This window comes from Dasypus novemcinctus, chromosome 1 (assembly GCF_030445035.2).
Source record: "Dasypus novemcinctus isolate mDasNov1 chromosome 1, mDasNov1.1.hap2, whole genome shotgun sequence".
Classification (NCBI taxonomy): Eukaryota; Metazoa; Chordata; class Mammalia; order Cingulata; family Dasypodidae; genus Dasypus; species Dasypus novemcinctus.
This window is the reverse complement of record NC_080673.1, coordinates 165,463,624-165,489,561: the sequence shown is the minus strand read 5'-3', so window position 1 is coordinate 165,489,561 and position 25,938 is coordinate 165,463,624. Positions and strand designations below refer to the sequence as shown.

Below are 25,938 nucleotides of genomic sequence, written 5' to 3'. Positions count from 1 at the left end.
CCCTGGTCCTCCTATATGGTAGGCAGACGCCCTGTCAGTTGAGCCAAGTCTGCTTCCCTTATCACCTTATTCTTAACCTAGCCACGTACTGTCTGTAAACAGAACTCCAACTTCTCTTTCCTAAGCCTTCACCTATGCTGGTAACCTTGGCACTTCTTGGACAGTCTCTGGTCAATCTGGAGGCCAAGCTCTTTTCCTAGGCTCTTTTTTTTTTTTTTTAAAGATTTATTTCTCTCCCCTTTCCCACCCCCACCCTCGCCCCAGTTGTCTGTTCTCTGTGTCCATTTGCTGCATGTTCTTATTTGTCTGCTTCTGTTGTTGTCAGCAGCATGGGAATCTGTGTTTCCTTTTGTTGCGTCATCTTGCTGCGTCAGCTTTCCATGTGTACGGCACCATTCCTAGGCAGGCTGCACTTTCTTTCGCTCCTTATGGGGCGCGCTCCTTGTGCATGGGGCTCCCCTATGCAGGGGGCACCCCTGCGTGGCACGGCACTCCTTGTGTGCATCAGCACTGCGCATGGGCCAGCTCCACACGGGTCAAGGAGGCCCGGGGTTTGAACCGCGGACCTCCCATGTGGTAGACGGATGCCCTAATCACTGGGCCAAGTCCGCTTCCCTTCCTAGGCTCTTAATCCAAACTTTATGCAACTCTGTACATGAACCCCTTCTTCAATCCAGTTTTACTGGCTTGTTTCCCCTCCACCTAAAAAATGTGCAAATCTCCAACCCACTGAAGCAAACCAATGAACAAACCACTCAGTGTTGCCTATCAGGCTAGCCCTTCACTGTCAGATTTTGTGAGTTATCTAATTTCAGGGCTGTACTACTCTGTCCTCCCAGTCACTTCTCAATCTTGTCTCATACCTTTATTTATTGCATTTTCTATATCGCAACAAAACTCTGGTTTTTGTATCACTCCCACTATATCTGAGCTCCATACAGCAAGAATCACAACTTAGTCATGCTTTAATTCCCATAAATACTGGGTTGGAATAAATGAAGCACACTTCAAATTCAGTATTCTTCACCCCCAGCCAAGCAATTCTCCACAATGTCTCTCAAATTATCTGCCATTCTCCTAGTTTAAACTCTTTTCCTTCTCTCACCTGTGTTAATAAACTGGCTTCCAACCAGATCTCCCCACCTCAGGTTTGTCCTTTCAACCTATCCTACTGTGCTGGCTTGAAGCTAAGACCTCAGAAAAACATGTTCCTAATCCATTCTGAGGGTGTGAACCCAATGCAAACAGAATGTTTTGATGAGGTTATTTCAGGTAAAGTGTGCTCCAATGAATCAGGATGGGTCTTAATCCTATTACTGGAGACCTCACAGAGAAGGCAACAGAGGGATGTCACAGGGAGTAGCAAGAAGCTAGAAGTCAATGGAACCTGGAAGAGAAAGGAGAAGATGCTGCCATCTGCACTGCCATGGGGCATAAAAGCCAAGAACCAAGGATCACCGGTAGCCAGACGCAGAATGCCATAGTATTCTGGGAGAAAGCACCGCCTTGCTGATGCCTCAGTTTTGGACTTCTCTTAGCCCCAAAGCCATGAGCCAATAAATTCCCATTGTTTTAGCCAACCTATTGTATGTTATGCTAGCAGCTAGGAAACAAAGACACCTCCACTGTTTTTCTTTTTGCTGGAGTACTTTTTTTAATTTTTTAAAAGATTTAATTTATTTCTCTCCCCTTCTCACCCCCCCTCCACTGTCTGCTCTCTGTGTGCCTTCGCTGTGTGTTCTTCTGTGTCCGCTTGCATTCTTGTCAGCGGCACCAGGAATCTGTGTCTATTCTTGTTGCATCATCTTGCTGCGCCAGCTCTCCATGTGTGTGAGAACACTCCTGGGCAGGCTGTGCTTTTTTCACATGGGGTGGCTCTCCTTATGGGGGCACACTCCTTGCATGTGGGGCTCTCCTATGCAGGGGACACACCTGTGTGGCACAGCACTCTTTGCACACATCAGCACTGCACGTGGGCCAGCTCACCACGTGTGTCAGGAGGACCTAGGTTTGAACCCTGGGCCTCCCATACATTAGGTGGTCACTCTTTCAGTTGAGCCAAATCCGCTTCCCTGGAGTACTCTTTTAAAACCTCAATGTGATCAATTCACCCTCCTGTTTAGAAATCTTTGCTGAAGAAAATCAAACACCTTGGCATGACATCACAGACCCTTCATAATATGGACCTCACTCCCTCACACTTGGTTCTAGCAACCCAACCTGCTACTGCTAGAATGTATCCTGCACTTCAGGCTTTGGTGTCTGCATTCATACAGTTCTCTCATTTTCTACTAGAACTTTTTCAGTGCTTGGCATAAATAGGTGCTCAAAAGATGTTTGCTGAATGAATGGAAAGACAATTTTGTTTTTTAAAATCATTCATGTGGTTAAAGCTTCCATTGGCTTTGCTACCTGGAAGACTTGGGTTGGACCCAGGCTCTGTCACTTCCCAACTCTGTGCTGTGGGGGCCTGTTATTTACTTTCTTTGAGCCTTTGTTTTCTCACAAATAATACAATTACCTGAGAGAGCTATTTAAGGATTAAATGAGTTAATGGATATAACATAAATAAAATATATGAAAACAGTGCACTTAAACCAACTATCAAAACAAATCAAACAAATCTTCTGTCCTGAATGAATGGCCAATTGAGTGGGAGAAGAAAATAGAAACAAATCAACATGAAATGGAAGATTCCTTCAAGTACTTTGAAGACAGACAAAGCAAGGGCAAGAAGAAAGAGAAAGCTGTATATGGTGGATGGCCAAAAATGGTGGTCAGGAAAAGTGTCACCGGATAGCTGACATCTGAGCAGAGACTGAAAGGAAGTGAGGGAAAGAACTATGCATATGGGATAGGGCTGGGGTATTCTGTGAAGAGGAAACAATACATACCAAGGCCCTGAGGTAGATGTCAGTGAGGAGTGTTGGTGGATTAATCAGCAAGGCAGCCTTTGTAGCTGGAGTCAAGTGGGCAAGGGACAGGGTAGGAGAAGATAAGGTCAGAGAGACAGACAGGGCTAGGTTACAGGACCTGAGAGGCCATTCTAAGGACTGTGACTCTCACCCTGCTGAGGGAGACACACAGGAGATGTTTGGAGCAAAGAAGTGATGTGATTTTACTTACAATTTAAAGAAATCACTTTGGCTACTACCTTGAAGACATATCCTGGCAGGGTGGGACTAAGGCAGAGGTTATTACAATAATCATATGAATGGATTCCATATGAATCCATAGAATCCTCGGCAGGAGGCAATGGAAATGGTGAAAGGTGATGAGATTCTGGATACACTGTGATGACTGAGGCAGAACTTGTAAATGGAATTGGGATGGGGAGGAGGGCAAGACAGGAGTTAAGAATGATATCAAAGTTTTTGGTCTGAGCAACCTGAAGTAGAGCTGCTCTTAAATGAAATGGAAAAGACAAGCAGGTTTTAGGGGTGAAGTCAGGAGTTCTGTTTTGGTCATGTTAAGACTAACATCCTAGTGCAGAGGAAGAGAAGGCAGTTGTCTATATGAGAATGGGATTGAGGGAAGAGGTCCGGTGTGGATATAGATGTACCATGGCATTTTTAAAAAGCGGGGGGTGGGGGGGAGGGCAACTTAGTTCAAAAATTGACATCTGGGCCATGGCAACTTAAAGGTCAGAACTAAAAGAACACGTGCCAAGGAGACTGAGAAGGGCACCATGAAGTAAGAGGAGAACCAGGAGCATGTGGTGCCCCAGAGTACAGAACATGTTCCCAGGAGAGGCAGATGCTGCAGATAGTCAAGGACAGCGAGGACTGAGAACTGACTACTGACTTGCAACGTGAGGTGAGTGAGATCTTGACAAGAGCCAATTCAGTGGAGTGGTGGGGCAAATGTACCAACTCATACATGATCAACAATTAATGATCACATACTGAAACCAACAGAGATCAAGAACTGATAACCCTCAAACTTCTGGTTTTGAAGATCATTCTTTTTAATGATCTGCAGAAAATGTCCACCCAGCCCTGCGTTTTTCAGGCGCCCTGGCCCTTTTAAATAGCAAACTGCTGATCATGGTCGATTCCACCTGTGGGAAAGAAGGTGTTATAAAGAAGGCTGAGCAACTCCCTGGGCAGTTACTCACCATGCAGGCAGCCTGGACAGCCTCGGACACATTACCGGCATTCGGCTCGCACCAGAAAACATGGCACTCAAAGCGCTGGTTCCCCGTGTCCATGATGAAGGCAAATGTATGGACATCCTTCCCGACGCCCATGAAGGACAGGAACCGCACACGACACTCCACTAGGGTTTCCTCTTCACTCTGCAAGAGACACAGCTCAGTATCCTGCTCTTCTCTGTGGGGCAGGGCAAGAGCCCCAAAATGTTCAGGTCTTAAATCATAGAATCAAACTTAAGAGAGGCAGCCTAGAGGAACTGGTCATAAGAAAATACAGCCAGACTGAATTCAGAAAGGACCTGTATGTTCCTAGAAGAGCAAGTTTCAGAATGTGCCTGGAAAGGCTGTCTCACTTTGGCATTTTCTCTTGCTTGGAAATCTCTATCATGGCACATAATGTATGTTTGGTCCTCTCTCCATTACACTCCAAGTCTGTGAGTTCACGGTGGGGAACTACAATGTCATATTTCTTAAGAAGTGCTCAATACATGGCGCTCAGTGGTGCCAAACCCACTTGTCTGGTAAACCCACTGGAAACACCAGGGCACCAAGAGAGAAGGATCCATGGTATCTCTTTCCTTCTGGTTCTTCTTATCCATGCTGAACAGCACCCTGAACCCCCTCTATATCTATAACCAATTTTTTTTTTCTTTTCCTCAAATGGGTATCCATATAAAGCTATGTAAAGAAATGTTTGGATTCACTCTCATGGTTATGAACGCCACGATTTTTGAATTAGCAAACATATTCAGCATGTCGTTTTTTGGATAATTCATATCTTGACTCATTCAATATTCACTCAAATGATTTTAAGCACCTACTCTAGGTGAGGCCTGTGCAACACGGAGAATGGAGTGGTGAGCCAATGTGTTGAGAAGCTGCCTTTGGAACGGGGAGACTGGAAAGATAAGTGCGATGTGGATATTAAACAGGTAACCTAACCTAGTTTGCAGGGTCAGGAGGCTTCTTGGAAGAAATGCCATTTAATCTGAAACCTGGTATGGGATGTTAGGTAAAGGGGTACAGCACAGAAGAAGAGCAAGTGCAAAGACCCTAAGGTAGGAAAGGGCCTGACATTTTTGATGGGTTGAAGAAAATACAGCATGTCAGGCTGGAAAGACTGGCAGGGTCAGTGAGTAGCCCACTCCTCCTTAAAAGGTGAATTAGGCTTGAAAATGACTTGCTAGTAGTTAGAAGTAAAAGGTGAAGAACTTGTGGCCATTCTATGACCAGTGCTTCACAGAGGCAGAACAGAAAGTGGTAGTCTGGGGCGAGGATTCAAATTTTCCCAGCTGTGTGACCCTGTTACTTAACCTCTCTGGGCCTCAGGTTCCTCAACCACAAAATTGGGGTAATGTGGGTTAAGGCTAATGTTGGCCCCTTCTAAGATGACCAATGGCCCCTGCTCCCAATGACAGAAAAAAACACAAGATCCTTCATAGCAGGACCATCTCCTGGTTCCCAACCCCAGACCACATAGTTCAGTCAACACTGGGGTCCTGGGAGGGACTGGTGAGAAAACCAATACCTATTAGTAGGCCATGGCTAGTATGACCTCTAGAAAATGATTTCATCTCCTGGGCATATGAGGGGAAAGAATCAGGAGAACCAGAAAAAAGCTTTTGAGTCCAAAGGAAAGGTATATATAGATCCAGACACATACAATGGGTAAAACGATGTCCTTTTTTTTTAATATAGGCCATTTCAATAAAAAATAAGCATAATGCCCAAGAGGGCAAGGCTTGGCTATGTTTCTAAGTTTCATGGAAATTATTTCAAAAACATCACAGTACCCCAGATATGCCAAATGCATATATGACTCCTTCTTACTTTTTCACTGATGACAGTCACAGTAGCATCGGCTACATTCATGTGCACTGATGGCCAGTCCTCCTTGTTGGATGAGGTCATAAGACTTTCAATGGCATTGTTCAGGGTGTCCATTCCTGGTGATAGATGAGATAACTGAAAAAAGCCTTGAAGCTATTTACCACTATCAAATGTGGGGCCAAACTACCCAATAACAGCAATACCCAGGCTGACCTTTTTTCCTGGTCTCAGTAGACAAGACATGCCTGATAAAGCTGTTTCTTAGTGGGCTTTTCTGACATGGATTTAAGGTTTCATTTCTCATGTTTGGTGAATAGAAAAGAAACATCAGCTTTTCCAATAGAAGGATCAGGAGAACCTCTAACGATGTGAAGCATGAGAGGTCCTTTGTAATGAGACATGGTGCTCATCTCTCTTCAGAGGCTCCTGAGACCCATGTGTATAAACAGTACCCAGCAAACGCTACCTTTTTCTAAGCAGGAGCCTTGGGAAAGAACACCAAACAGAAACCAGCACCGGCCAGAATACCCGGGACTTCATCTTACTTATTTAAATAAGTATATTTAATAATATATTTAATAAGTAATAAGTATATTTAATAAGTATATTTAATAAGATATTTAAATAAGACCAAATTTGGATGGCACCTTTATGAGGATAACATGTGCTATTCAATGAGGCCCTTTCACTGCATCTTGTCATAACTTTTGGGGGTGTGTGTGTGACAATTTTACTATAACATAATTCAGATACAGTTCACCTATTTAAAGTGTCCATTTATAATTCAATGGTTTGTAGTATATTCAGAGTTGTGTAACTACCACCACAATCAATTTTAGAACATTTTCATCACCCCCAAAAGAAATCTTATACCTCTTATCAGTCACCCCCCACATCTCCTAGTCCCTGAGCCCTAGCCAACAACTGTTCTGTCTCTATTTGTCTATTCTATACATTTCAAATAAATGGAATCACATAATATATGGTCCTTTGTGACCAACTTCTTTCATTGAGCATGATGTTTCCAAGGTTCATTCATGTTGTAGCAGGTTTCAGTACTTCATTCCTTTTTACTGCCAAATAGCATTCCATTGTAGAACTATATCACATTGTATATATTCATTATCAATTGATGGAAATTTGATTTGTTTCCTATTTTTGGCTATTGTGAGTAATGTGGACAGGATAATGTAGACAGATGTTTGCATTTCTCTTGGAGATATGCCTAGAAGTGGAGTTGCTGTGTCATATCATAACCCCATACTTAAATCTTTCGAGGAATTACTGGACTATTTTCCAAAGGCTGTATCATTCACATTCTCACCAGCAGTGTATGAAGGGTCCGATTTTTCAATATCTTCCCACAGCTTTTTATTTTTAAAGATTTATTTTATTTCTCCCCTTCCTCCCCGCCCAGTTGTCTGTTCTCTGCGTCCACTCGCTGCATGTTCCTCCCCATCTGCTTCTGTTGTTGTCAGCAGCACGGGAATCCGTGTTTCCCCTTGCTGCGTCATCTTGCTGCGTCAGCTCTCCACGTGTGCGTTGCCACTCCTGGGCAGGCTGAACTCTTCCGCGCTGGGCGGCTCTCCCCACGGGGTGCTCCCCCACACAGGGACACCCCTGCGTGGCAGGGCACTCCTTGCGTGCATCAGCACTGTGCATGGGCCAGCTCCACACGGGTCAAGGAGGACCAGGGCTTGAACCGTGGACCTCCCATGTGGTAGGCGGACGCCCTAACCACTGGGCAAAGTCAGTCCGCTTCCCCCCACAACTTTTTCTATCCCTGCTCAGTTATATTTCCCAGCCTTCCTTGCAGCTCAATATGACCAAGCAACTAAGTTCTGCCACTGGGATATAAATGGACTGCTGTGTGCACCACTTCTAGGTGACATCCTTGAAAGAAAAGGAGGGCTCCCTTAGCACTTTTCCTCTCTAAACCAATTAGCAAGAACTGAAGCAGGTCCTCTGGCCTCAGAGATGGAAGCCCCAAGTCAAGAATGGCAGAGCTCTTTTATAGCCCTGGATTGCACATCCATGGACTGCTGGGTGAGCGAGATATTCCTATCTTGTTATAAAGTCCCTGTATTTTGGGAATCACAGGTCAAAGAAGCTTATCCTCTACTTCTCTTTTGCCTGGAACTGCTCAGGTGCTCTGGCTGCTGACAGTGCAAGGGCCAGATTCAAGGCAAAGCAAGGAAAGAAAATACTAGACATCACCCACTTAGGAGGTTGAATGCCTTCCATGAACCACCAAACATTTGCAAAGTGGAAAGACAATAAATGTTTAACATACCGACTGGTTTATCTACAGGTAACATGCCCAAGTACTGCACATGGAACTTCTGGACCAGCTCAGTCTTTGGTGTTGGAAAATCTACTACAGGGAACAAAAGCAACAGCACATCTTTCTCAGTGGTTCCAATGACATATGAAAAATAGCTATCACTCTGTGCTATCAAATATGCCCAGAATACACCTGTGTTTCAATGTTGTATGATTCTGGAGATAAATATGGCAATTGTTATAAAACAATTCTTACTCCCGATACTGGGGCTGCTGTCACAATCCCATTTAACTTTCATTTCTAGAAATGAAAGCAGAAACCACAATCTGTATGTTAAAACTGCTACTCTCGCTTTCATGTGTGCTCAGTAACAGCTTTTGATGCCCAGACAAAATTTAATGAGAAAGATAACAATCAGGGAAAGGGAAAAAAATAAACCACAGACAGAAAAAGTATCAACCCACATATTTGGTATTATAAAGCCAAAGCCAATATTCTTTAATCTTGTCCAACAATAAAAACTTACCCTCTTTGTGCCTAATCCTACTGACACAAAATCAACTACACCACCCAGAGTGGATGGTGAATTGTGGATCTTTTTTAAGGAGAATGGAAACACCAGAAAAACACCAGAGCCCCTATAGTTCTTGAGTAGGCTGGATAGTGCCCCAATGAGGAAAGGAGATGCTGCTGACCTACCTTGCAAAGGGACATCAAGATTCACATTGGTCCTTTCCTGTAAGGAACTGCAGGCCAGGGCTTTGGCATTCCTCCGTTCAGCCATAATCTACACAAGAGAAAACCCAGTTTTGGTTTACAGTGGTAGGCCCCATGTCATCAGCTGTTCCAGCCAGTAAAGTGCCCAAGTTGACTTCCCTTCCAGTTTAAATACATTTTAGTCTATTGCCCGATTTCCCACCTCCCATATCTCTGGGCTACATATTTTGTTAGAAAATTGAGCTCACTTTTTCTGGAGATGCCTTAGAGTAACAGCAGTCCAAGTTTTAGTTCCTCCACTCACTAGGCTCCCACCACTACTGAAAATAACCCAAACACATATCCCTGTTGGCCCAGTGTGGCTAGTGGAACATTGACTGACAAGTTGGTCCACAAAGTCCCATTTCCGGAACTTTTAGATAGTCCTTTCAGGGCTCTAGGGTCCAATTATGTGGGTTCAAATCCCACCTCTACCAGGCTTTCTAGCTGTGTGACCTTGGGCAAGTCACCTGACCTCTTTGTGTCTCATTTCCTCATCTGTACATGGAGATAATAACACTATCAATGCCATGGGGCTGTTCTGAGGATTAAATGACTGAATATATGTCGGTCACTCAGAGCAGGCCTGGACTGAGTAAGCACTCAGTAAATATTAGCTACTCTCAAGTTGTTGGTATTCTCAACTTGTTCAAATCTGTCAGGCTGCCTTCCAAACACTGACGTACCCATTACTTAAGAGTCATCACTTTTCACTCCTGTTTCCTAACCAGTTACACGTACTATAGGTCTAGAGACTGAAAGAAGTCTGCCCTTCAATGACCCCAAAAGTGACTCCCATCTTATTCCCAGCCCAAGCTTTCCATTCCAGGTAAAAGGAAGGTCGAGTCCTCCACAGAGCTCTCTCTCTCCCATCTCTAGATCTGCACCTCCCATGGGCCAGAGGGCTGCTGACCATAATAAAATCTAGTATTTAATGAGCACCTATTCTGGGCCAGGCTTTCTTTTTTTTTCTCCCCTCCCTGCTGTTTTTGCTGTCTCTGTAATCTTCAGTATCTATTTCTCTTTTTGTTCTCTCTTCTCGTCTTTCTCCTCTAGGATTCACTGGGATTCGACCCTGGGGACTTCTGACGTGGATAGAGGTCCCCTACCAATTGCACCACCTCAGTTCCTGGCATCTGCTGTACTTCATCTTGACTCTTAGCCCTTTGTCTCTCTTTTTCTGCGTCATCATCTTGTTGCGTGACTCGCTTGCGTAGGCAGTGGCTCACCACGCGGGCACTCACTTGCCATGCGGGCAGGCACTCGCGCTGGACTCGCATGGACACTCGCCTCATCGCGTGGGCTCTCGGCTTGCTATAAGGGCACTTGGCTCACCGCGCAGGCACGCTTTCTCTTCTTCTTTTCACCAGGAGGCCCCAGGGATTGAATCCAGTTCCTCCCATATGGTAGGCACAGGCCCTATCATTTGACCTGCATCTGCTTCTCACCAGGCTTTCTTCTAAGGGCTTCACACCAGAATATAAGTTCCACAAGGACAAGGAAGATTCCTGCTTTGAACTCTCCTGTCTTTTCACTGCTTAGAACAGTGCCTGGCACATATATGATATTTTGTTGTGTGAGTGAATGAAAAAATGAAACCTGGGGAGCACACTGAAGCACTGCCAATGGTAGTGAGAGGTGCAGCCACTTCCCAAGGACCTCTCCCAGCAAGAATGTAAACGTGGGCTGGAATAAACATGGTGATCTCTAGACCAGCGCCCACCCTGCATGTTCCTGTGATTTGGAGCTAGTCTACCTGGGGACTGGGGACAGCTCTCTACCCCTGCCTTCCTGAGGGCTCTGGGGCTCCAGGCCTGGCTGTGGTCTAGGCCTCTCTAGCTCAGGAAGTAGTATGGGAGTGAGGCTGGAGTTACAGTGTCAGTGAGGGAAATGAACAAAACTCTGCCCTGAAACCAGAAAGGTGTCATTCAACAGAGATGGCAAAATCCTACATTGAGATTCAATAAACTGAACAAAGTCTGGCAAGTGGAAAGGACTGGCTGAAGGCTGTTGGCAAGACAATGTCTGGGAGGTCCGATCGACCACCATTTGAATACAAACACCAGCAGATGATATGCCTGCTAAAAACACCAATAATCCCAACATCATATCCTTGGGGGTCAAAGGACAGAATAGAACATGGTCCGCCCTTGGCCAGCTCACAACCAGGGAGTGCATCTAGCAGAGGATGTTCAGGAGCCTGGGAGCCTGGTGACTATGTGACAGAAAAAGTGGTCAAAAAAGCAGAGACTGGGGTAATGGACTTGGAGAAGGAAGGACAGGAGCAGGAAAATGGTGCCTTGAAAACATGCCAGGCACAGTGCATGGCTTCAAATGTCTGTAGAACTATCCAGCCTATAGACCACTGAGCTCAAATAAATACAAGGAGGTTCTAGCGAGGAAGATGCCAAAAAGGACTCTGTAACAGGCGGCTCTGTAATAGGCAGCTCAGTAATAGGAGAGTCTCTTGAAAATTAAGTGACCCTGTCAATAAAGGCACCAAGCGGGGGACGGACGGACGGACACAGGTACTTGTATTGGGAACACTGTGCTGGAGGGAGGGAGCCAGGCTGGATGGTGATCCCTGACCATATGTTCTCATTCTGAGGCTTTGTAACTCTAAGGAGGTGGGGCCCTTACCAGCATGAGACCTTGACCACAGCCCTGCCTCCCATCGGTCAGTTTCCATGATTTGACAAAGTGTCCTCAAGAAGGCCAGCTGGTGTTGATGGCCATACCCAGCCTCCTGCATTTCTGCAGACACCACATGTGGTTTCTTACCGTCCTCTCCCTCTGTTCCTGTCTTCCTCTCCACCTGCTTTTGCTCTCAGCTCAAGTGGCCAATCCCCTGGGAAGTCTATCATGACTCCTTCCCTGGTTTTCCAGCTGGACTCGTACACATCTTCGCTGATGCTTTGCCACTGTTTTGCCCCCCATTACACCCCCAGACTGTAAAGGGAGTGCTACAGAGCAATGCCTGACACACACTGCGAGTGCTTGGATGGTGCAGGGGGAGCCACTGGTCTGCGTGCTTCACTCTGAGCAACTTTTGGTGCAGGTCAATGTACCCACTCTCCTGCCTTTTCACGTCCCATAACCTGCTCAAACCATGAGAAAAAAGAGGAGCCCACTGCACTCTGACCCCCTTACCTGGGAACAGATTTCATGGAGACTTGTGGCAATGGCTTTTGCTGGTGTGTCACATCGAAATACATGGCATTTCAAAATTCTGGTATCTTTGTCTCTTGCTACGTAAGCAAAATCCCTGCGCAAACAAAATTTATCAGTATATTAGAAAAGGTTACCTTTACCAATGCACACAACTTATGAACGTTAGCTGAGCTAACAATGTATGTCTTGGATTTAAAAAAATCAAATTTCAACAGCTACCTTAAAGAGAGGAACACTTTTATGGATCTAATTAGGAGTTTACTTCTGACTAAAAGGACTACAATGTTCTCCAAATCTGGTCTGTTGAACTCTAGGAAACTCTTAACCTTTAATGAAAACTGAATTTTATAAGAACTTTCTAGTTAGTAAAATAACAAATATTGCAATTATAAACATTATGATATGAAATAGAAAACAGGTTTGAGAAGAGCATGAATTTGCATGAGCGATATGACGACAAATGCCATGGTGTAGCAGAAGCAAAACAATAGGCTCTGATGTGTAGACATGTGCACAAAGAATGGATGAACCCACAGCTGCTTGAGAATGTGAATGGGCAATCACAGGGCACGCTGGGACACAAACATGCCAAGTGGACAACCATCAAAGGCATCTGATCCTGACCTTTCATGTCCAGATCTCAGGGTGACGGCATTAACACTGGTCTCTATTGTTAAGTCAGACACCACAGTGAGTGGGCAGTTAATGCTGGATTGTAGCATCTGTTTTACTGATTAAAATAGACTGTGACATTCCTTGGCTTCAAAAGAACCATGTAATCCAACTACGTTTCTCACCGCCATTACTGGAGAACAGTGTTTTAAAGATCTAAGTGTTTAAGAGAAAGAAACGCCCAGATCCACCTATCTGGTAAGGGATCGCAATGATATCTTTGCAAACCGACACTAAGTCAGGGGACTGCCTGTAGCTTTAACCATGGATGAACTGGTCAGGAAAGCCTGTGCCTATCGCCTTGCCATCCCCAGGGGCTTCCCTCAGCCCAGTCTGCAGGCTTACCCGGCTGCCCCACAGGCCCTTTAAACTCAATTCTGTCTGTACCTGACCTCATCACGTGCTCTCCCCAGCCTTCTCCTCCTTCCCCATGTTCTCTCTCAGGTCTGTCTCCACGCTAGAACCAGGAAGGCCTTTTGACTCTATCCTCACCCTCCATACCCAATCCCCACATTTTATTTTACCTCCTGAACATTTCTTGAGTCCATCCTCTCCTTTCCAGCCCCAGCATCACACAGGCCTTCTAGGCAGTTCCTGCCTCCCTGCCTTTGCCCGTGCTGCCCCTCCCTCTCACGACCGTTCAGGACTCAGCTGAAGCCAGCATGACCACCTATGAGCTCTGCGCTGAGCGAGCATCCCTTCCCAGCGCTTCCAGGATTCCCTTGCACACTGTACTACTACCTGGTACCGTAAGTGTCTGGATTAGCTTGTCCTCCCCACAGCTTCTTGAAGCTCCATGAGGACAACCTGGGCTAAACTCATCTCTAATACTTAGTCCAGGCCTGGTTGATAGGTACTAATGTTTGTGGACACAGTGCTCCTTCCTCCCTTAAAGCACAAGGCTTGCAGCATGCATCCCTATTTCCTGTTGGGCAAGCTGGCCCTTTATCAGAGGCATGAATAGGACCCATGACAGTGGGTTGAGGTCAGAAGAACAGGTGGGAGTGGGTCTGGGTGAGGAGCTGATCCAGACCTTGAGGAAGTGAGAGCAGTCTTCTTGCACCATTCTCTGAGGCCTTTCCATACTGGTCTTGGCCACGATCAAAGCACATATTACTCAAAAAAGAACTGAATAGAGGGCATCACTTTTGGAAACACAGACTTAAGGGAAACCCTGTTTTTAATCACTCCCTGCCTACTCTTCTGGATCACAAAATACTAACACAGAGTGTCTCACCTCACACAGCTCTTTTCCTCAAAACTTCCATGTTAGCTGCCATTTATTTAAAGGCCAAATCTCTCTGGGACTCCCTATGGCCACCTATATAGGACACCTTAGACTGGATTTCAAGAGTTCCAAATTTGTTCCACCAACCCCTCTGGCATCACTCCCCCAAACTGAGGAACTTTCCCTTCTGCTCAAGAGTTGGGTTTCTACACACACTCACTTGGTCTGTAGGCCCATCCACTGGGGCTCTGTGCCCCTCCCTCCATTTCCTTGCACTGCAAGGCCCTCCTGGCACTGTCCAGAGCTCACCACCTATCCTGCCTGGCCCAGCTCAAGCCCTGCCTGGCCACTTTGGCACCCAGGACTTTGCTTGTGTTTAAATTTGGCATCACAAAGGACAAGAGTTCCTTACACCCTGTCTTCTGTAGCTTTTCTGCAGGTCTCAGCTGTGCCTGTCCTAGGAGATTTAAGATGCAACCAGAGGGAAACGGACTTTGGCCCAGTGGTTAGGGCGTCCGTCTACCACATGGGAGGTCCGCGGTTCAAGCCCCGGGCCTCCTTGACCCATGTGGAGCGGGCCCACGTGCAGTGCTGATGCGCGCAAGGAGTGCCGTGCCACACAGGGGTGTCCCCCGCGTAGGGGAGCCCCACGTGCAAGGAGTGCACCCATAAGGAGAGCCGCCCAGCGCGAAAGAAAGTGCAGCCTGCCCAGGAATGGCGCCGCCCACACTTCCTGTGCCGCTGACGACAACAGAAGCGGACAAAGAAACAAGACGCAGCAAAAAGACACAGAAAACAGACAACCGGGGGAGGGGAGGGGAATTAAATAAATAAAAATAAATCTTAAAAAAAAAAAAAAAAAAAGATGCAACCAGAAGGACACTGAATGGGGATTCAGGTGACACAAAGTTTAGTTCCACTGTAATTCCTGGTTCGACTTAGCAGTACAACCTTGGGCATGGAGTTTAACTTCATCTCTAGTGGGGGGGGGGGGTGTAAAACAATTTCCAAGGTCTTTTTGTGCCTCTGACATTTGTTCCAGATCCACCATCCTCTCCACAACTCTTGTAAGCCTACAACTGTAATCCAAGGTTGTCAACAGGGAGGATTAAACAGGTACTGGCCAGCAAGGAATGGGTCATTCCTACTAAACCTAAGCTTTGTGTCCTGTTTTTCATATGCAGCCCCCTAGGAGTAACTTAAATTATTATTAATCTTCATTTTCTTCCCGCTCAGAGGAAGGTGATTAATGACACAAGAGCAACCATGTGTAACCCACATCTTCCCAAAGGAGCAGCTCAGCAGCCTCAGGCTAAGGTGGCAGGAGGGAGATTCTGGCAATATTTTTACCATCTTATCTTTTCCCAAGTACCAAGCTAATAGATCAGGGAGGTACAAATCTGTTGGTCCATGACTAGATGAGTCTGTGTAACCCTCCTGGGGCTTTCACCTACTTTCAAGAAACTAACACACAAACAAAAAACAAGTTGTCTCCTCTATTCACTGTAGAGGTCGAGATCTGAATGAATTCTATTTTATTCCCAAGGAACATATCCCAAGGCACCCTAAAATAGCTGAAAGCCCCAGAGGATTTTTAAGATGCAGGAGGCCTTTCTTTCAGACCTGCAGCTTAGTCTGCAATGAAATATATGGGCAGATCCAATCTCATTATTCAGAATGAAATCCAAACATCTCTTAACTGTTTTAAAAACTTGGCTTTTTAGCACTTGACTGCTGAAAAAGGCTGTTGTGGTAGAAAAATGCCTTCTTCCCCGATGTTCATTTTCTAATTCCTAAAATATGTGAATTTGTTACCTTACATGGCAAAAGGGACTCTGTAGATGCGATTAAATTTAGGATTTTGAGATGGGAGATTATCCTGGTTTATCTGGGTGGGACTAATGTTATGAAAAGGGTCTTTAAAGTGAAAGGAGGAGGGGGCAGGAAGTCAGACTTAGAGAGGAATTTGAAGATGCTACATTGCTGGCTTTGAGATGGAGAAAAGGGCCATGGGCCAAGGAATCCAGGTGGCCTCTTAGAAGCTGGAAAAGGCAAGGACAGATTTCCTCCGAGAGCCTCCAGAAGGAACACAGCTCTGCCAACATCTTGATTTTAGCCTGTAAGAGTCATCTCAGACTTCTGACCCCCACAACTGTAAGAGAATGAATCTGTGTTGTTTTAAGCCACTAGGTTTGTAGTCATTTGTTGCAGCAGCAACGGGAAACTAATACAACTGCTATTTGGGTTTATAGTCTACGTTATGATATGGTATTAAAGGCTTACATTTTAAAAATACTCAGTTTACTTTCACAAATATCTTCTAGCCTCTATTATGTACCAGGCACCAGGATTGCAAACACAAAACAGACAAGGTACCAGCCTGGGAAGCCCAACAGTCTAAGATTACAAATGAGCAGCGACATTTGAGCTACATCCTTAAGGACCTTGCCCGGGCAAGAAAGGCAGTAGCTGGTTCAAAGAACATTCAAATGCGCACAAGCAAAGGCACAGAGGCAAGAAAGCCCCCAATGTTTTGGAAGAACTCCTAGTCGTCCTGTGCTATTCCCGTGGTACTGTGGTGAGAGCCATGTTACGGTTGCAGGGATGCCTTCCAGGGCTTCAGAATCGGTCTGCAGAACACCTTGTGTCCTGCTAGGAACCTGGCCCTTACTGTGAGCCATGCAAGCTTTGCAATATGGCACATGACCCCTTCAGGCATGTGTTTTAGGAAGTTCCCTCTGGTGGAACAAGGCAAAAAAGACAGATGGAAAAGATGTGAAGTGGGGCTGGGAGGGCTAATAGGTATGGCAGAGAGTACAAAGAATAACTTTGGGGTCCCCGCTAGGACAACTAAGTGCTCCCCATCCTGGGGCAGGGAGGCCCACCAAGTAGGTCCACATTCAGTCCTGAACTCAGGCCTTGGTCTGGCTAGAGACATGGGTCTGGGAGGCAGCTAAAGTCGGGGGCGCAGCCAAGAGTGTGGAGAGTGAGAAAAGACAGAAGAAAGGCTCCGACTCTTGAGAAAGAGGCATTTAAAGGCCTAGTTGAGGTGAAGGGAAAAGTGAAAGGAATGTGGAAGAGTATGGAGAAGTGGGTGGTGGGGAGGAATCCCAGGAGAAGCAGATCCTAAGACATCAACGAAAGGGTGTTCCAGAGAGTAGGAGAAAGAACATCCGGATGTTAGCAACAGGGAGGTTAGTCGTGCCCTTTGCCCCCTGGAGAAGGAAATTTGGGGCCCCAGCAACCTGAGGAGTAAAGGAGTTAAATGAACAGAGTTCTTTTTCTTTTCTTAACTTCTCATTCTGGAATTTTTCAAACATACAGTAAAGTAGACAGAATAGTAAACAAACTCCCATGTCCAACTGTTCAGCTTCCACACTTACCAAGATGTTCTCAAACTCTCATCAGCATTTTAAATACTTTTTTCCACAATCAGCGTTATGATGCTCGAAGACATTATTTTTACAAGTAAGAGAAATTTAATACTTTCCATAGGTTTTCCTGTATCCTGAGGGGGGCAAGAAATTGTTTTGTGGTAAACAAACCTCCAAACCTAGAGTCTTCCTAGTAGACGGAGCAGACCCAAGCTGGCAAGATGGGCCCGGGGCTACGCATATGAAGAAGCAGGGCTCTGTGAATTCGGGAGGAGACGGGAGGGGGCACATGTGGCTGGCCCTCTGCAGGGACATTTCGATGCCTTCACACACGCAGCCCTTGGTGGCTCTCCTGCCAGAGCTGCCGGCGGCACTTGGGCTGCTGAGCCTGGCACCTCCTGCCTCAGTGAGATGGGCTTCTGCACTGCCTCCAGTTGACTGGCACCTCATGGTTCTCCTCTATAAAATAGAGCTGGTCCGAATGAGCTCGTAGGTCCAGTCAGAACACAGCTTGTTTTTCCTGCCAAATTCTTCTAGGCATCTATCTTTCAGCAGCAGAACCACTGTTCTCTTACTCCAGCCGGATTAGAAGCCATTTGCTGAAAGAGATGCTGGCCCGGCCAGTCTCCCCGCTCCCCACACATGGAGTCCCACCCCTGTATTTCATGCGGTCACTGATATTATTGCATTTTTAAAAATACATCAGAAGAGGAACATTTATAGCTGTAGCCTCTTGTGTCTCTTCCTCATACTAACAATAGCTAGTACCACAAATCAACTACTACTTGCCATTTGTCTACTGAGCCCTTGTGTTTCCAACTCTTTTTATTCCTGTCCTTTTGCTGTTCTCCCCAGTAATTATTTCCCCAGAGGACCAGTATTGAGTTCTGCCAGAGAAAAAATGTCAGTGCTAAGACACCTTACCTGACAGCCTCAAATTTCTTAATGGGAAAGAAAAAGGACAAAAGATTGCTCTTATTGTTTTCAGTTGTACAGCATTCTAAACACCCTTTAGAGCGTTATACATCTTTAGAGAATGAATGAATATATAATTCTTCATTCAAATGGGTTCTATTAAAAAAGAGCCAAGATGGAATCCCTCCCCCCCCCCCCCATCCCCTAAATCTTCATGCCTGTAACTCTCTGCGGGGGGAAATGGAATTTGCTTATGTCTTTAACTCCTCCTCAACAGGAATTTAAGAGGCATCTACAGGCTTCTTAGCAGTTACCTAGACTAACTTTTCCTAGTCCCTTCTACAGCAGCACTGACAGGTACCTATTCAAGTATTTTCAATGCTATGAAATCTTATTTCCTTAATGAATCAGTCTGTTCCACTATTATAAGAGAATGCTCCAGGCAAGCCAAAATATATATATTTTAAAGTGATGAACTGAAACTTGCTTCCCTGTAACTATTACCTGTTTGGATCTAGTTTTGCTTTCTGGAGCAGCATGGAGAAAGCTGACCTTGTCAGCTACCTGCTAACTACTTGTCAGGCAGTAATCTCCCTTCCTCCTCCTCTATTATTTTCACTTCCATTCAGTTTATCACCAGATCCTTCTGTTAGTATTTCTTCCTCATCAAGGCTCCACAAATTGAAAAGCATCTTTCACATAATACATATTTGCTTGGGTCAAATACATGCAATCTTTTATGCAAGGAATCTGTGAAGACTAGCATGATTTGGACACGATAGTTATTTGATACATGCTAATAATTTTTATTACCAATGAGGAAAAAGAAGTCAAAGATATGAATAAATGCAAGATGTTTTATTAATAAATGAATTATATTGACTCACTATAATGTACCTATGACCTCTTTCCTCCCAGCTTGTTTCTTTTGAAGCTAATTAGCCAACAGATGTTACTATTTCAGAAGGCAGGTCCCACCTGCAAATAACGACATAAAGTGTGGCCAAGGGACGTGACCCAAATATTATTACATTTCTGGCCCTTTATGACAAAAGTTTTTCTTTCCTCCTCTGCTTTACCTCTTAGTGCAAATTGGAAGGAGGGTGCACATGAGAGCACAGTGTAATTTCAGGGCTCCTAGGCGGTACCAGAACGAGGGCGACTGATTGGACGCACAAGGCATGGAGAGAGGATGAGGCCCATTTCCAAGACTGTTGGCTCCTCTTTTCTGGTTGTACTCTGAGAATTTTTTGTGGGGGATAGGAGGAGCAGGGAAGAGGGAGAAAGGGGATAAGAAATTTCATTTCCCCAGACAGCCAACCCATAATATTCCACACACATATACAAGACTTTGTTTTTAAATTTTACGCAATGGCACATGCAATGTATGTGGACATCGCTGATTTCTCACAGCTCAGACTCTAGCTTGGTAAGCTCAACTTTTTCTTTCATTCAACACAAGCTTAAGAAAATGCTAAGTTTTTAAACCTCTGAAAGGGGCATACCAGCAACTATTCACTTGGGTAAATATATATTCCTCACAGGGAATTCTTTACCAGGCCCTTTCATGACACACAAACATTGTGTAAATAGCAGACCTGAAATTCTACCACTTGCAAGTAGCATGGTGGCTCGGGTGCGGCTGACCAGGATTTATGGCCCTCTCCAGAAGAGTTCTGTTGTTAATATTCAAGGCAACTGTCTCCTAGTGATGAGACCTGAACAGACAAAGAGGGAAGTAACTGGCAAACACCTGAAAATATCCTCACAATTAGCCGAGAGAGGACTTGCTGCTACTTAAGACACAGGGAGTTTGCCTCCCAATGCTTGGCTCTCACCACCAGGAACCTTCCACCTCTACCCAGGCCAGGACCACTTCAAAAGGCATTAAAAACTCCATCAAGCTTGTAAATTCTCCCAATCACACCTTCTGGAAGATCCACCCAGGAAGTGTCACTCAGCAGCCACTGCTGTCCCCTTTCCCTCCTACCCTGAGAGCTATGACGCAGCTCATCGTAAGGGAAGAAAAAGGCCCACCGGCCAGAGAAGCTAAAGTCCAGGCAGCAGGTCCTACCAGGCGGGAATTTACCTGAGACTGACTCCAAGGCAAAGAGGAGTTTGTCCTTTGTCTCTCTTCATTTTACCAAGCAGCAAACACGATCATTCTTGAGGAGAAAAATTTCAAACTCTCTTCTTCCATTAAGTAGAGGTTTTAATTAAGTGCTACAGTTAATGGAACAGTGGAGCTTAAAGCCCCAAATCAGCCAAAAGGGCAGGCTGACAAGGCACTGGAAACACCCACATGTGAGGTATAAATACCTTTCGTTTCATAGTTATATCCTTCTTGTGGAGGGGAGGGAGGAGAAGTATCCCAATATCGATTAGCTAATAACCGATACTGGCTATTTGACCAGTGTCAAGCCTTACCAGCAAAACTCAAGGGAATACATAATATAAGCAAGTACTAAAACTAATTCTTCAAGAAGAAAGGCCTCTTTCTACACCACTGTGTGCATAACATATACATCACGACCAATTTATTCTCTAGCATGCTGATTTGAGTTTCCTCAGCCATTAGTGAGAGTGACCGAGTTCCTGCTACACTTCATCACTCTGCCCATCACCTTTCCCACACAGGCTCAAACCTGGCAGGGAACAGGAACCCAGCCCTGTTTTAAAACGCAGGACACACAAGAATGATGGGATGAAAGCTTAAACAAAATGAAACAAAGAACTTTGCTTTTCAAAGACAGTGACAGCTGTGATGATGGCATTAGGGAATGAAGAAAGCAAGTGAGCTTTGCCAGGCACGTAAGACACCGAGAAAGGGGGAGAAGTGAAAATCGGCTCGTTACCTCTCTCTGAATCCAGGAAGGCATGAGGGAACAGAGCAGAAACAACACGTTAGCATTCACGTGGCATCCAGGATATAAAACAGCACCATTTAACAAGAACTCTGAGCACTGACATCCCGCCTCATTTCCCAACTTTGCTGCAATTACGGCCTTTCCGTCTTTATTTTAGCTGAACTCTAGCCTACAGAAGTGTGTATTCTAAGCCATATTACCATGCAGCCAGGAGACACCAGATGAATTTACAGAGGCAGCATATCAACCGGGGGAGGTAATCAAGCTTAAAATAATCACAGTCAAATATGGGAAACTGTTTGCAGTAAACACTGGCAGAGAACTTATCTTCATTTTCTACCTCCACCTGCTCCCAGTAAAAACAGAGAGAATGACATGGAAATCGTCTTACCTGTTTTACTAATAATTCTGGCACTTTATTAAAAGAACTACAATACTGAGATCTATGTACGCTTTGCAGGGCAGATTTCACTCGTACATGCTGAGAGCACCTCCCTGAGAGGTGGAGAGATAGTTCATGAGAGAGGGTGGGAGGTAGGAGGGAGAAGCAGAATGGGGAAGACAGGAAATGAAAATGAAATTCAAAGGGTGAGAAAATCAGAGATGTGCCAGGGAAGAGAAGCAGAACACCGAAGACAGAGAAGAGCAAGGAGAGCAATTTTGGGGTTAGGGCCACAGACTTTGAGTTTCATCCCCAGAGCTGCACTGAGCCGCTGGGTGGCCCTGTGAGGTCACCCGCTGCCTGGGAAGGCTCACCATTCCTTTCTGGTCTTGTCACGGGTGACTGAATGGGCCTGAGGGCAGAGCCCTCGGAGCAATCTATGCATGCATTATACATCAATCAACTGGTTTGAAGAGTTGGGAGCATGGAAAAGAGCAGGGAAAGAAGAAACCTTTCCTTTCAGAGAAACTGCTCTTTCAGGCACCCTATAGCTAGGGCCACAGAGTAGCCAGCAGGACCCTACAACAATGAGAGCTAAAATCACGGTGTGAAACACCAAGTAGACCCAGACTGTGAACATAGAGCCACTAAGTAGAAAAGCAGAGCTACAGGCCAGGACACAGAACAACGACCACAAGAAATTCTTAAGTAGGAAAGAAAAGAAAAACCCAAGTTGTAGATACATGGTTTCACAGGAAAAACAAGAGCAGATACGCACAGTGAATAGTGGAAGATCATCACATCCAAACTGCTGACTGTGATTATGCGGGGGGCGGGGGGAAAGCGGCTATGAAGGAGCTTATTAATAATATATTTGTATTTTGTTTGAGTATTACACAGCAAGCATACATGACTTCTGTCATTAAAAAAACATGTAAAAATCTACATTAATATTTGAGGAAAAACACTGGGATAAGCAGGCCAAAGCATATGTAGCAACACTATACAATAACCGCCTCCCCCAAACTACTATTACTGAGCTCTGGCTCTGGGTTGACCTAACATCAAACTGCAAGGGAAGTGTTACTGTTCTCACTGAGAGATGAGAAAACAAGTTCACAGAGGTTAAGGAACTTGTAGCAGTTTGACATGGTTATGAATTCCAAAAACAGATATTTGGATTATGTTTGTAATCTAGTCTGGGCATGATTAAGTTATGATTAGGGCTTTGACTGGGCCATGTCATTAGGGCGTTGAGTCCCCACCCCTTGGTGGGTAGGGACTCAACGGATAAAAGGCATGGCAAAGGACAGAGTTAAGGGTTTTTTGATGTTGGAGTTTTGATACTGGAGTTTGATGCTGAAGCCTTAGGTTGGAGCCCAGAGAAGTTCACAGAGGAAAGAGAAGCTAGCCCCAGATAGAGAGGGACCCTGAACCCAGGAAGAAGCCCTGGGAAGAAAGAAACCTTGAACCCAGAGAGAAGCAAGACCCTGGAAAGGAGGAACCCAGGAAACCTGAACTCTTGCAGCCATTGGCAGCCATCTTGCTCCAAAACGTGAAAACAGACTTTGGTGAGGGAAGTAACGTATGCTTTATGGCCTGGCATCTGTAAGCCCCTACCCCAAATACCCTTTATAAAAAGCAACCAGTTTCTGGTATTTTGCATCAGTAACCATTTGACTAACTAATATAGAACTTAACTGAAGTCACACAGTTAGTACATGGCAAAGACGGAATCTGAACCTTTGCCTGCAGTACTCTCTAACTTTAGGCTTCACGTAACACACCTATGATAGATAGCCCACGCTTGTACACAGTCCTGCACAGCCTTCTTAATGTTGCCTCCCAAACAGCTCAGAAGATCCCAGTCACATCAGGGCCAAAGGATTTGCCAAAGGTCCTGAGGTTTTTAGATAAATGAGAGAAAGTCCTCCCCTTCCTTTCCTTGGCCTGTGAACTTTTGTGGAGGGAGAAGGAGGCTGAAAACAACCTCCTCGAGGCTGAGGAGGTAGATAGAGTTGCATCTGAATCTTGACAGTAGCTGTGTGTCTTTGGGTAAGCTACTTACTTTCTGTTTGTTCTTCAACATGTATTTACTGGGTTTCCTCTATGTGCCTCTATATGCTCAGGCATACTGTGTTACACCGTGATCCCCTAGCAACCTGTTTACTGGTCAATAAAAGGGGAGAACGATGCCTGGCTCAGGGTTATAATGAGAATTAAGTTAAATGAGATGATGTGTGTAAAAGAGAAACTTGCATGTGATAAAGGATCAAGAAATGACATCAGGGGTTCTTAACAAGTGGTGCTCGAGCTTCAACTGAAATCCAAAAAAAAAAAAACATTCCTGTGGGGGACGTATTGGTGCAAGTGTGATATATTACATACTACACAGTATAGTATGGACTTAGTAAGGTGTCCCTGGTTTTCCATGGAACAAAAAAGTTTAAGAACCCTTGAACTACATCATTACAGCTATTATCACTATGTAATCTGATGGTTTAAAGTTTCAGCTGTGGGTCATGCTGGGCAGCATTTGAGTTGAAATGTCTCGCCCTATCTCCACCCCACCAACGTAATTCAGTCTTTGGAGGCAATTTAGATTATCAGCAAAAGATCCAAAGAACCTAACTGGTTCCAGTTCAAGTAAACAGCCCTGTAATGTTATGCAAGTCACTTAAGCTGTCTTAGTCTTAGGTCTCTCACATTGGAAAAGATGCTCTCTGGGCCTTCCCATGCTCAATTTTTATAAATAAAGGATTTAACAGCTTTGACTCTTACTACAAAGAATGAGCAGATATTTCTTTGACTAGCTTCTGATTTATGTCAAAAGCTTGTAATTTTTTATTTAATAAAAAGCCTGTGCCCAGTATATGGCAAAAACTTTGCCCAATAACCTTAAATCTAGAGACTGAATAGAATCTGTTTCTTTTGCACATAATTATTATTGTAGCCTTGAGTATTTTAAAATAGACCCATTACTAGTGATTTACTTAAGGAAATAATACTTAGTCATTTTGTTTTTCCTATAACACTGTATTATATAGCCACTGTGTTTTTCCCTAAAGAAAGAACTTGAAAAAATGATACAGCAAACTTTTAAGAAAGTTGATTCTTTTGGGATTTATGACACTGCTTGATTTAAATGGCGAAGTGAGAACCAGTCATAAACAGACTTCAGAGTGATTTCTGAAATGTCATTCAAAATTCAGAAGAGTCACAGACAGTGGCAGGTGCTTCACCAACTTGGCACCTTGTAAGTTTGCTGGAAAAAAAATGATCAGTCCAAAGCTGGGCTTCTGTACAAGACAAGCTATTCTGAGAATGGAGAAGGCTAAATTTAGAGTTAGGGGCAAGTTCACTCTCTTCTTGCCACACAAGATGCCAGTGGCAAGAATTAAACACCACGATTAATTCTGCATGAGCTGCACACCCCAAGGCTGCCTATTCAGCATGCCCTTGGCAGCTGTTTCTTAATTAATGTGTGAGTAACTGGCAATGTTTTCATTAAAATAAGCTTGCAAAAACAGAACTACTTGGCATGTTTAACTGGCTATCCAAATGAAAAGGAAATTCCTCAAAAAACAAAGCACACTACAATGGCAGTGGTCTATTCCAGCTTTCTGGAAAACAGGACTCCATCTCCTGTTTCTCAGTTCAGTCACTTATTTCTTATGAAACTCACAACCGTCTATCTTCCACAAACTGAGGACGCAAGGACTTGCCAGTGAACTCTTTTCTCCTGTTTTTGCAAAAGTCTCTTCTGTGTGGTATTTTCTTTTTTTTAACATAAACTATGTTTTTATTTTTTTTTCTTTTTTTTTATTGACTTTGTAATAATATTACATCAAAAATATATATGTGAGGTCCCATTCAACCCCGCTCCCCCACCACCCCCCCTCTCCCCCCCCAACAACACTCGTTCCCATCATCATGACACATCCATTGGATTTGGTAAGTAAACTATGTTTTTAGAGAAGTTTTAGAAATATAGAAAAACTACACTGAAAGTATAGGGAATTCCCATATAACCTCCCCCCGCCCACCCCCCCCACCCCCCCGCACACACAGTTTCCCCTATTATTAACATCTTACATTAGTGTAGTACATTTGTCACAATTGATAGACCAATATTGATGTGGGCTACTTTTTTTTTTTTTATTGATTTTGTAAAAATATTACATTAAAAAAATATGAGGTCCCATTCGACCCCACCACCCCCACCGCACCCCTCCCCCCCCCCCCCAGCAACACTCACTCCCATCATCATGACACATCCATTGCACCTGGTAAGTACATCTCTGGG

The 25,938-nt window shown here is 44.7% G+C and overlaps 1 protein-coding gene across 21 annotated transcripts in view; it reads right to left on the bottom strand.

Moving 5' to 3' along the window:
* Positions 1-25,938, bottom strand: part of APBB2 (amyloid beta precursor protein binding family B member 2) — a 394,104-nt gene that overhangs the window by 6,268 nt on the left and 361,898 nt on the right. For all 21 annotated transcript variants that reach the window (XM_004448704.4, XM_012529782.3, XM_004448702.4 and 18 more), the window contains 5 exons: positions 12,174-12,288; positions 8,967-9,054; positions 8,277-8,360; positions 5,984-6,099; positions 4,118-4,297 (listed from right to left, as the gene is read on the bottom strand). In XM_004448704.4, the coding sequence (XP_004448761.2) occupies positions 4,118-4,297; positions 5,984-6,099; positions 8,277-8,360; positions 8,967-9,054; positions 12,174-12,288 (583 nt within the window). The remainder of the gene's footprint in view (positions 1-4,117; positions 4,298-5,983; positions 6,100-8,276; positions 8,361-8,966; positions 9,055-12,173; positions 12,289-25,938) is intronic.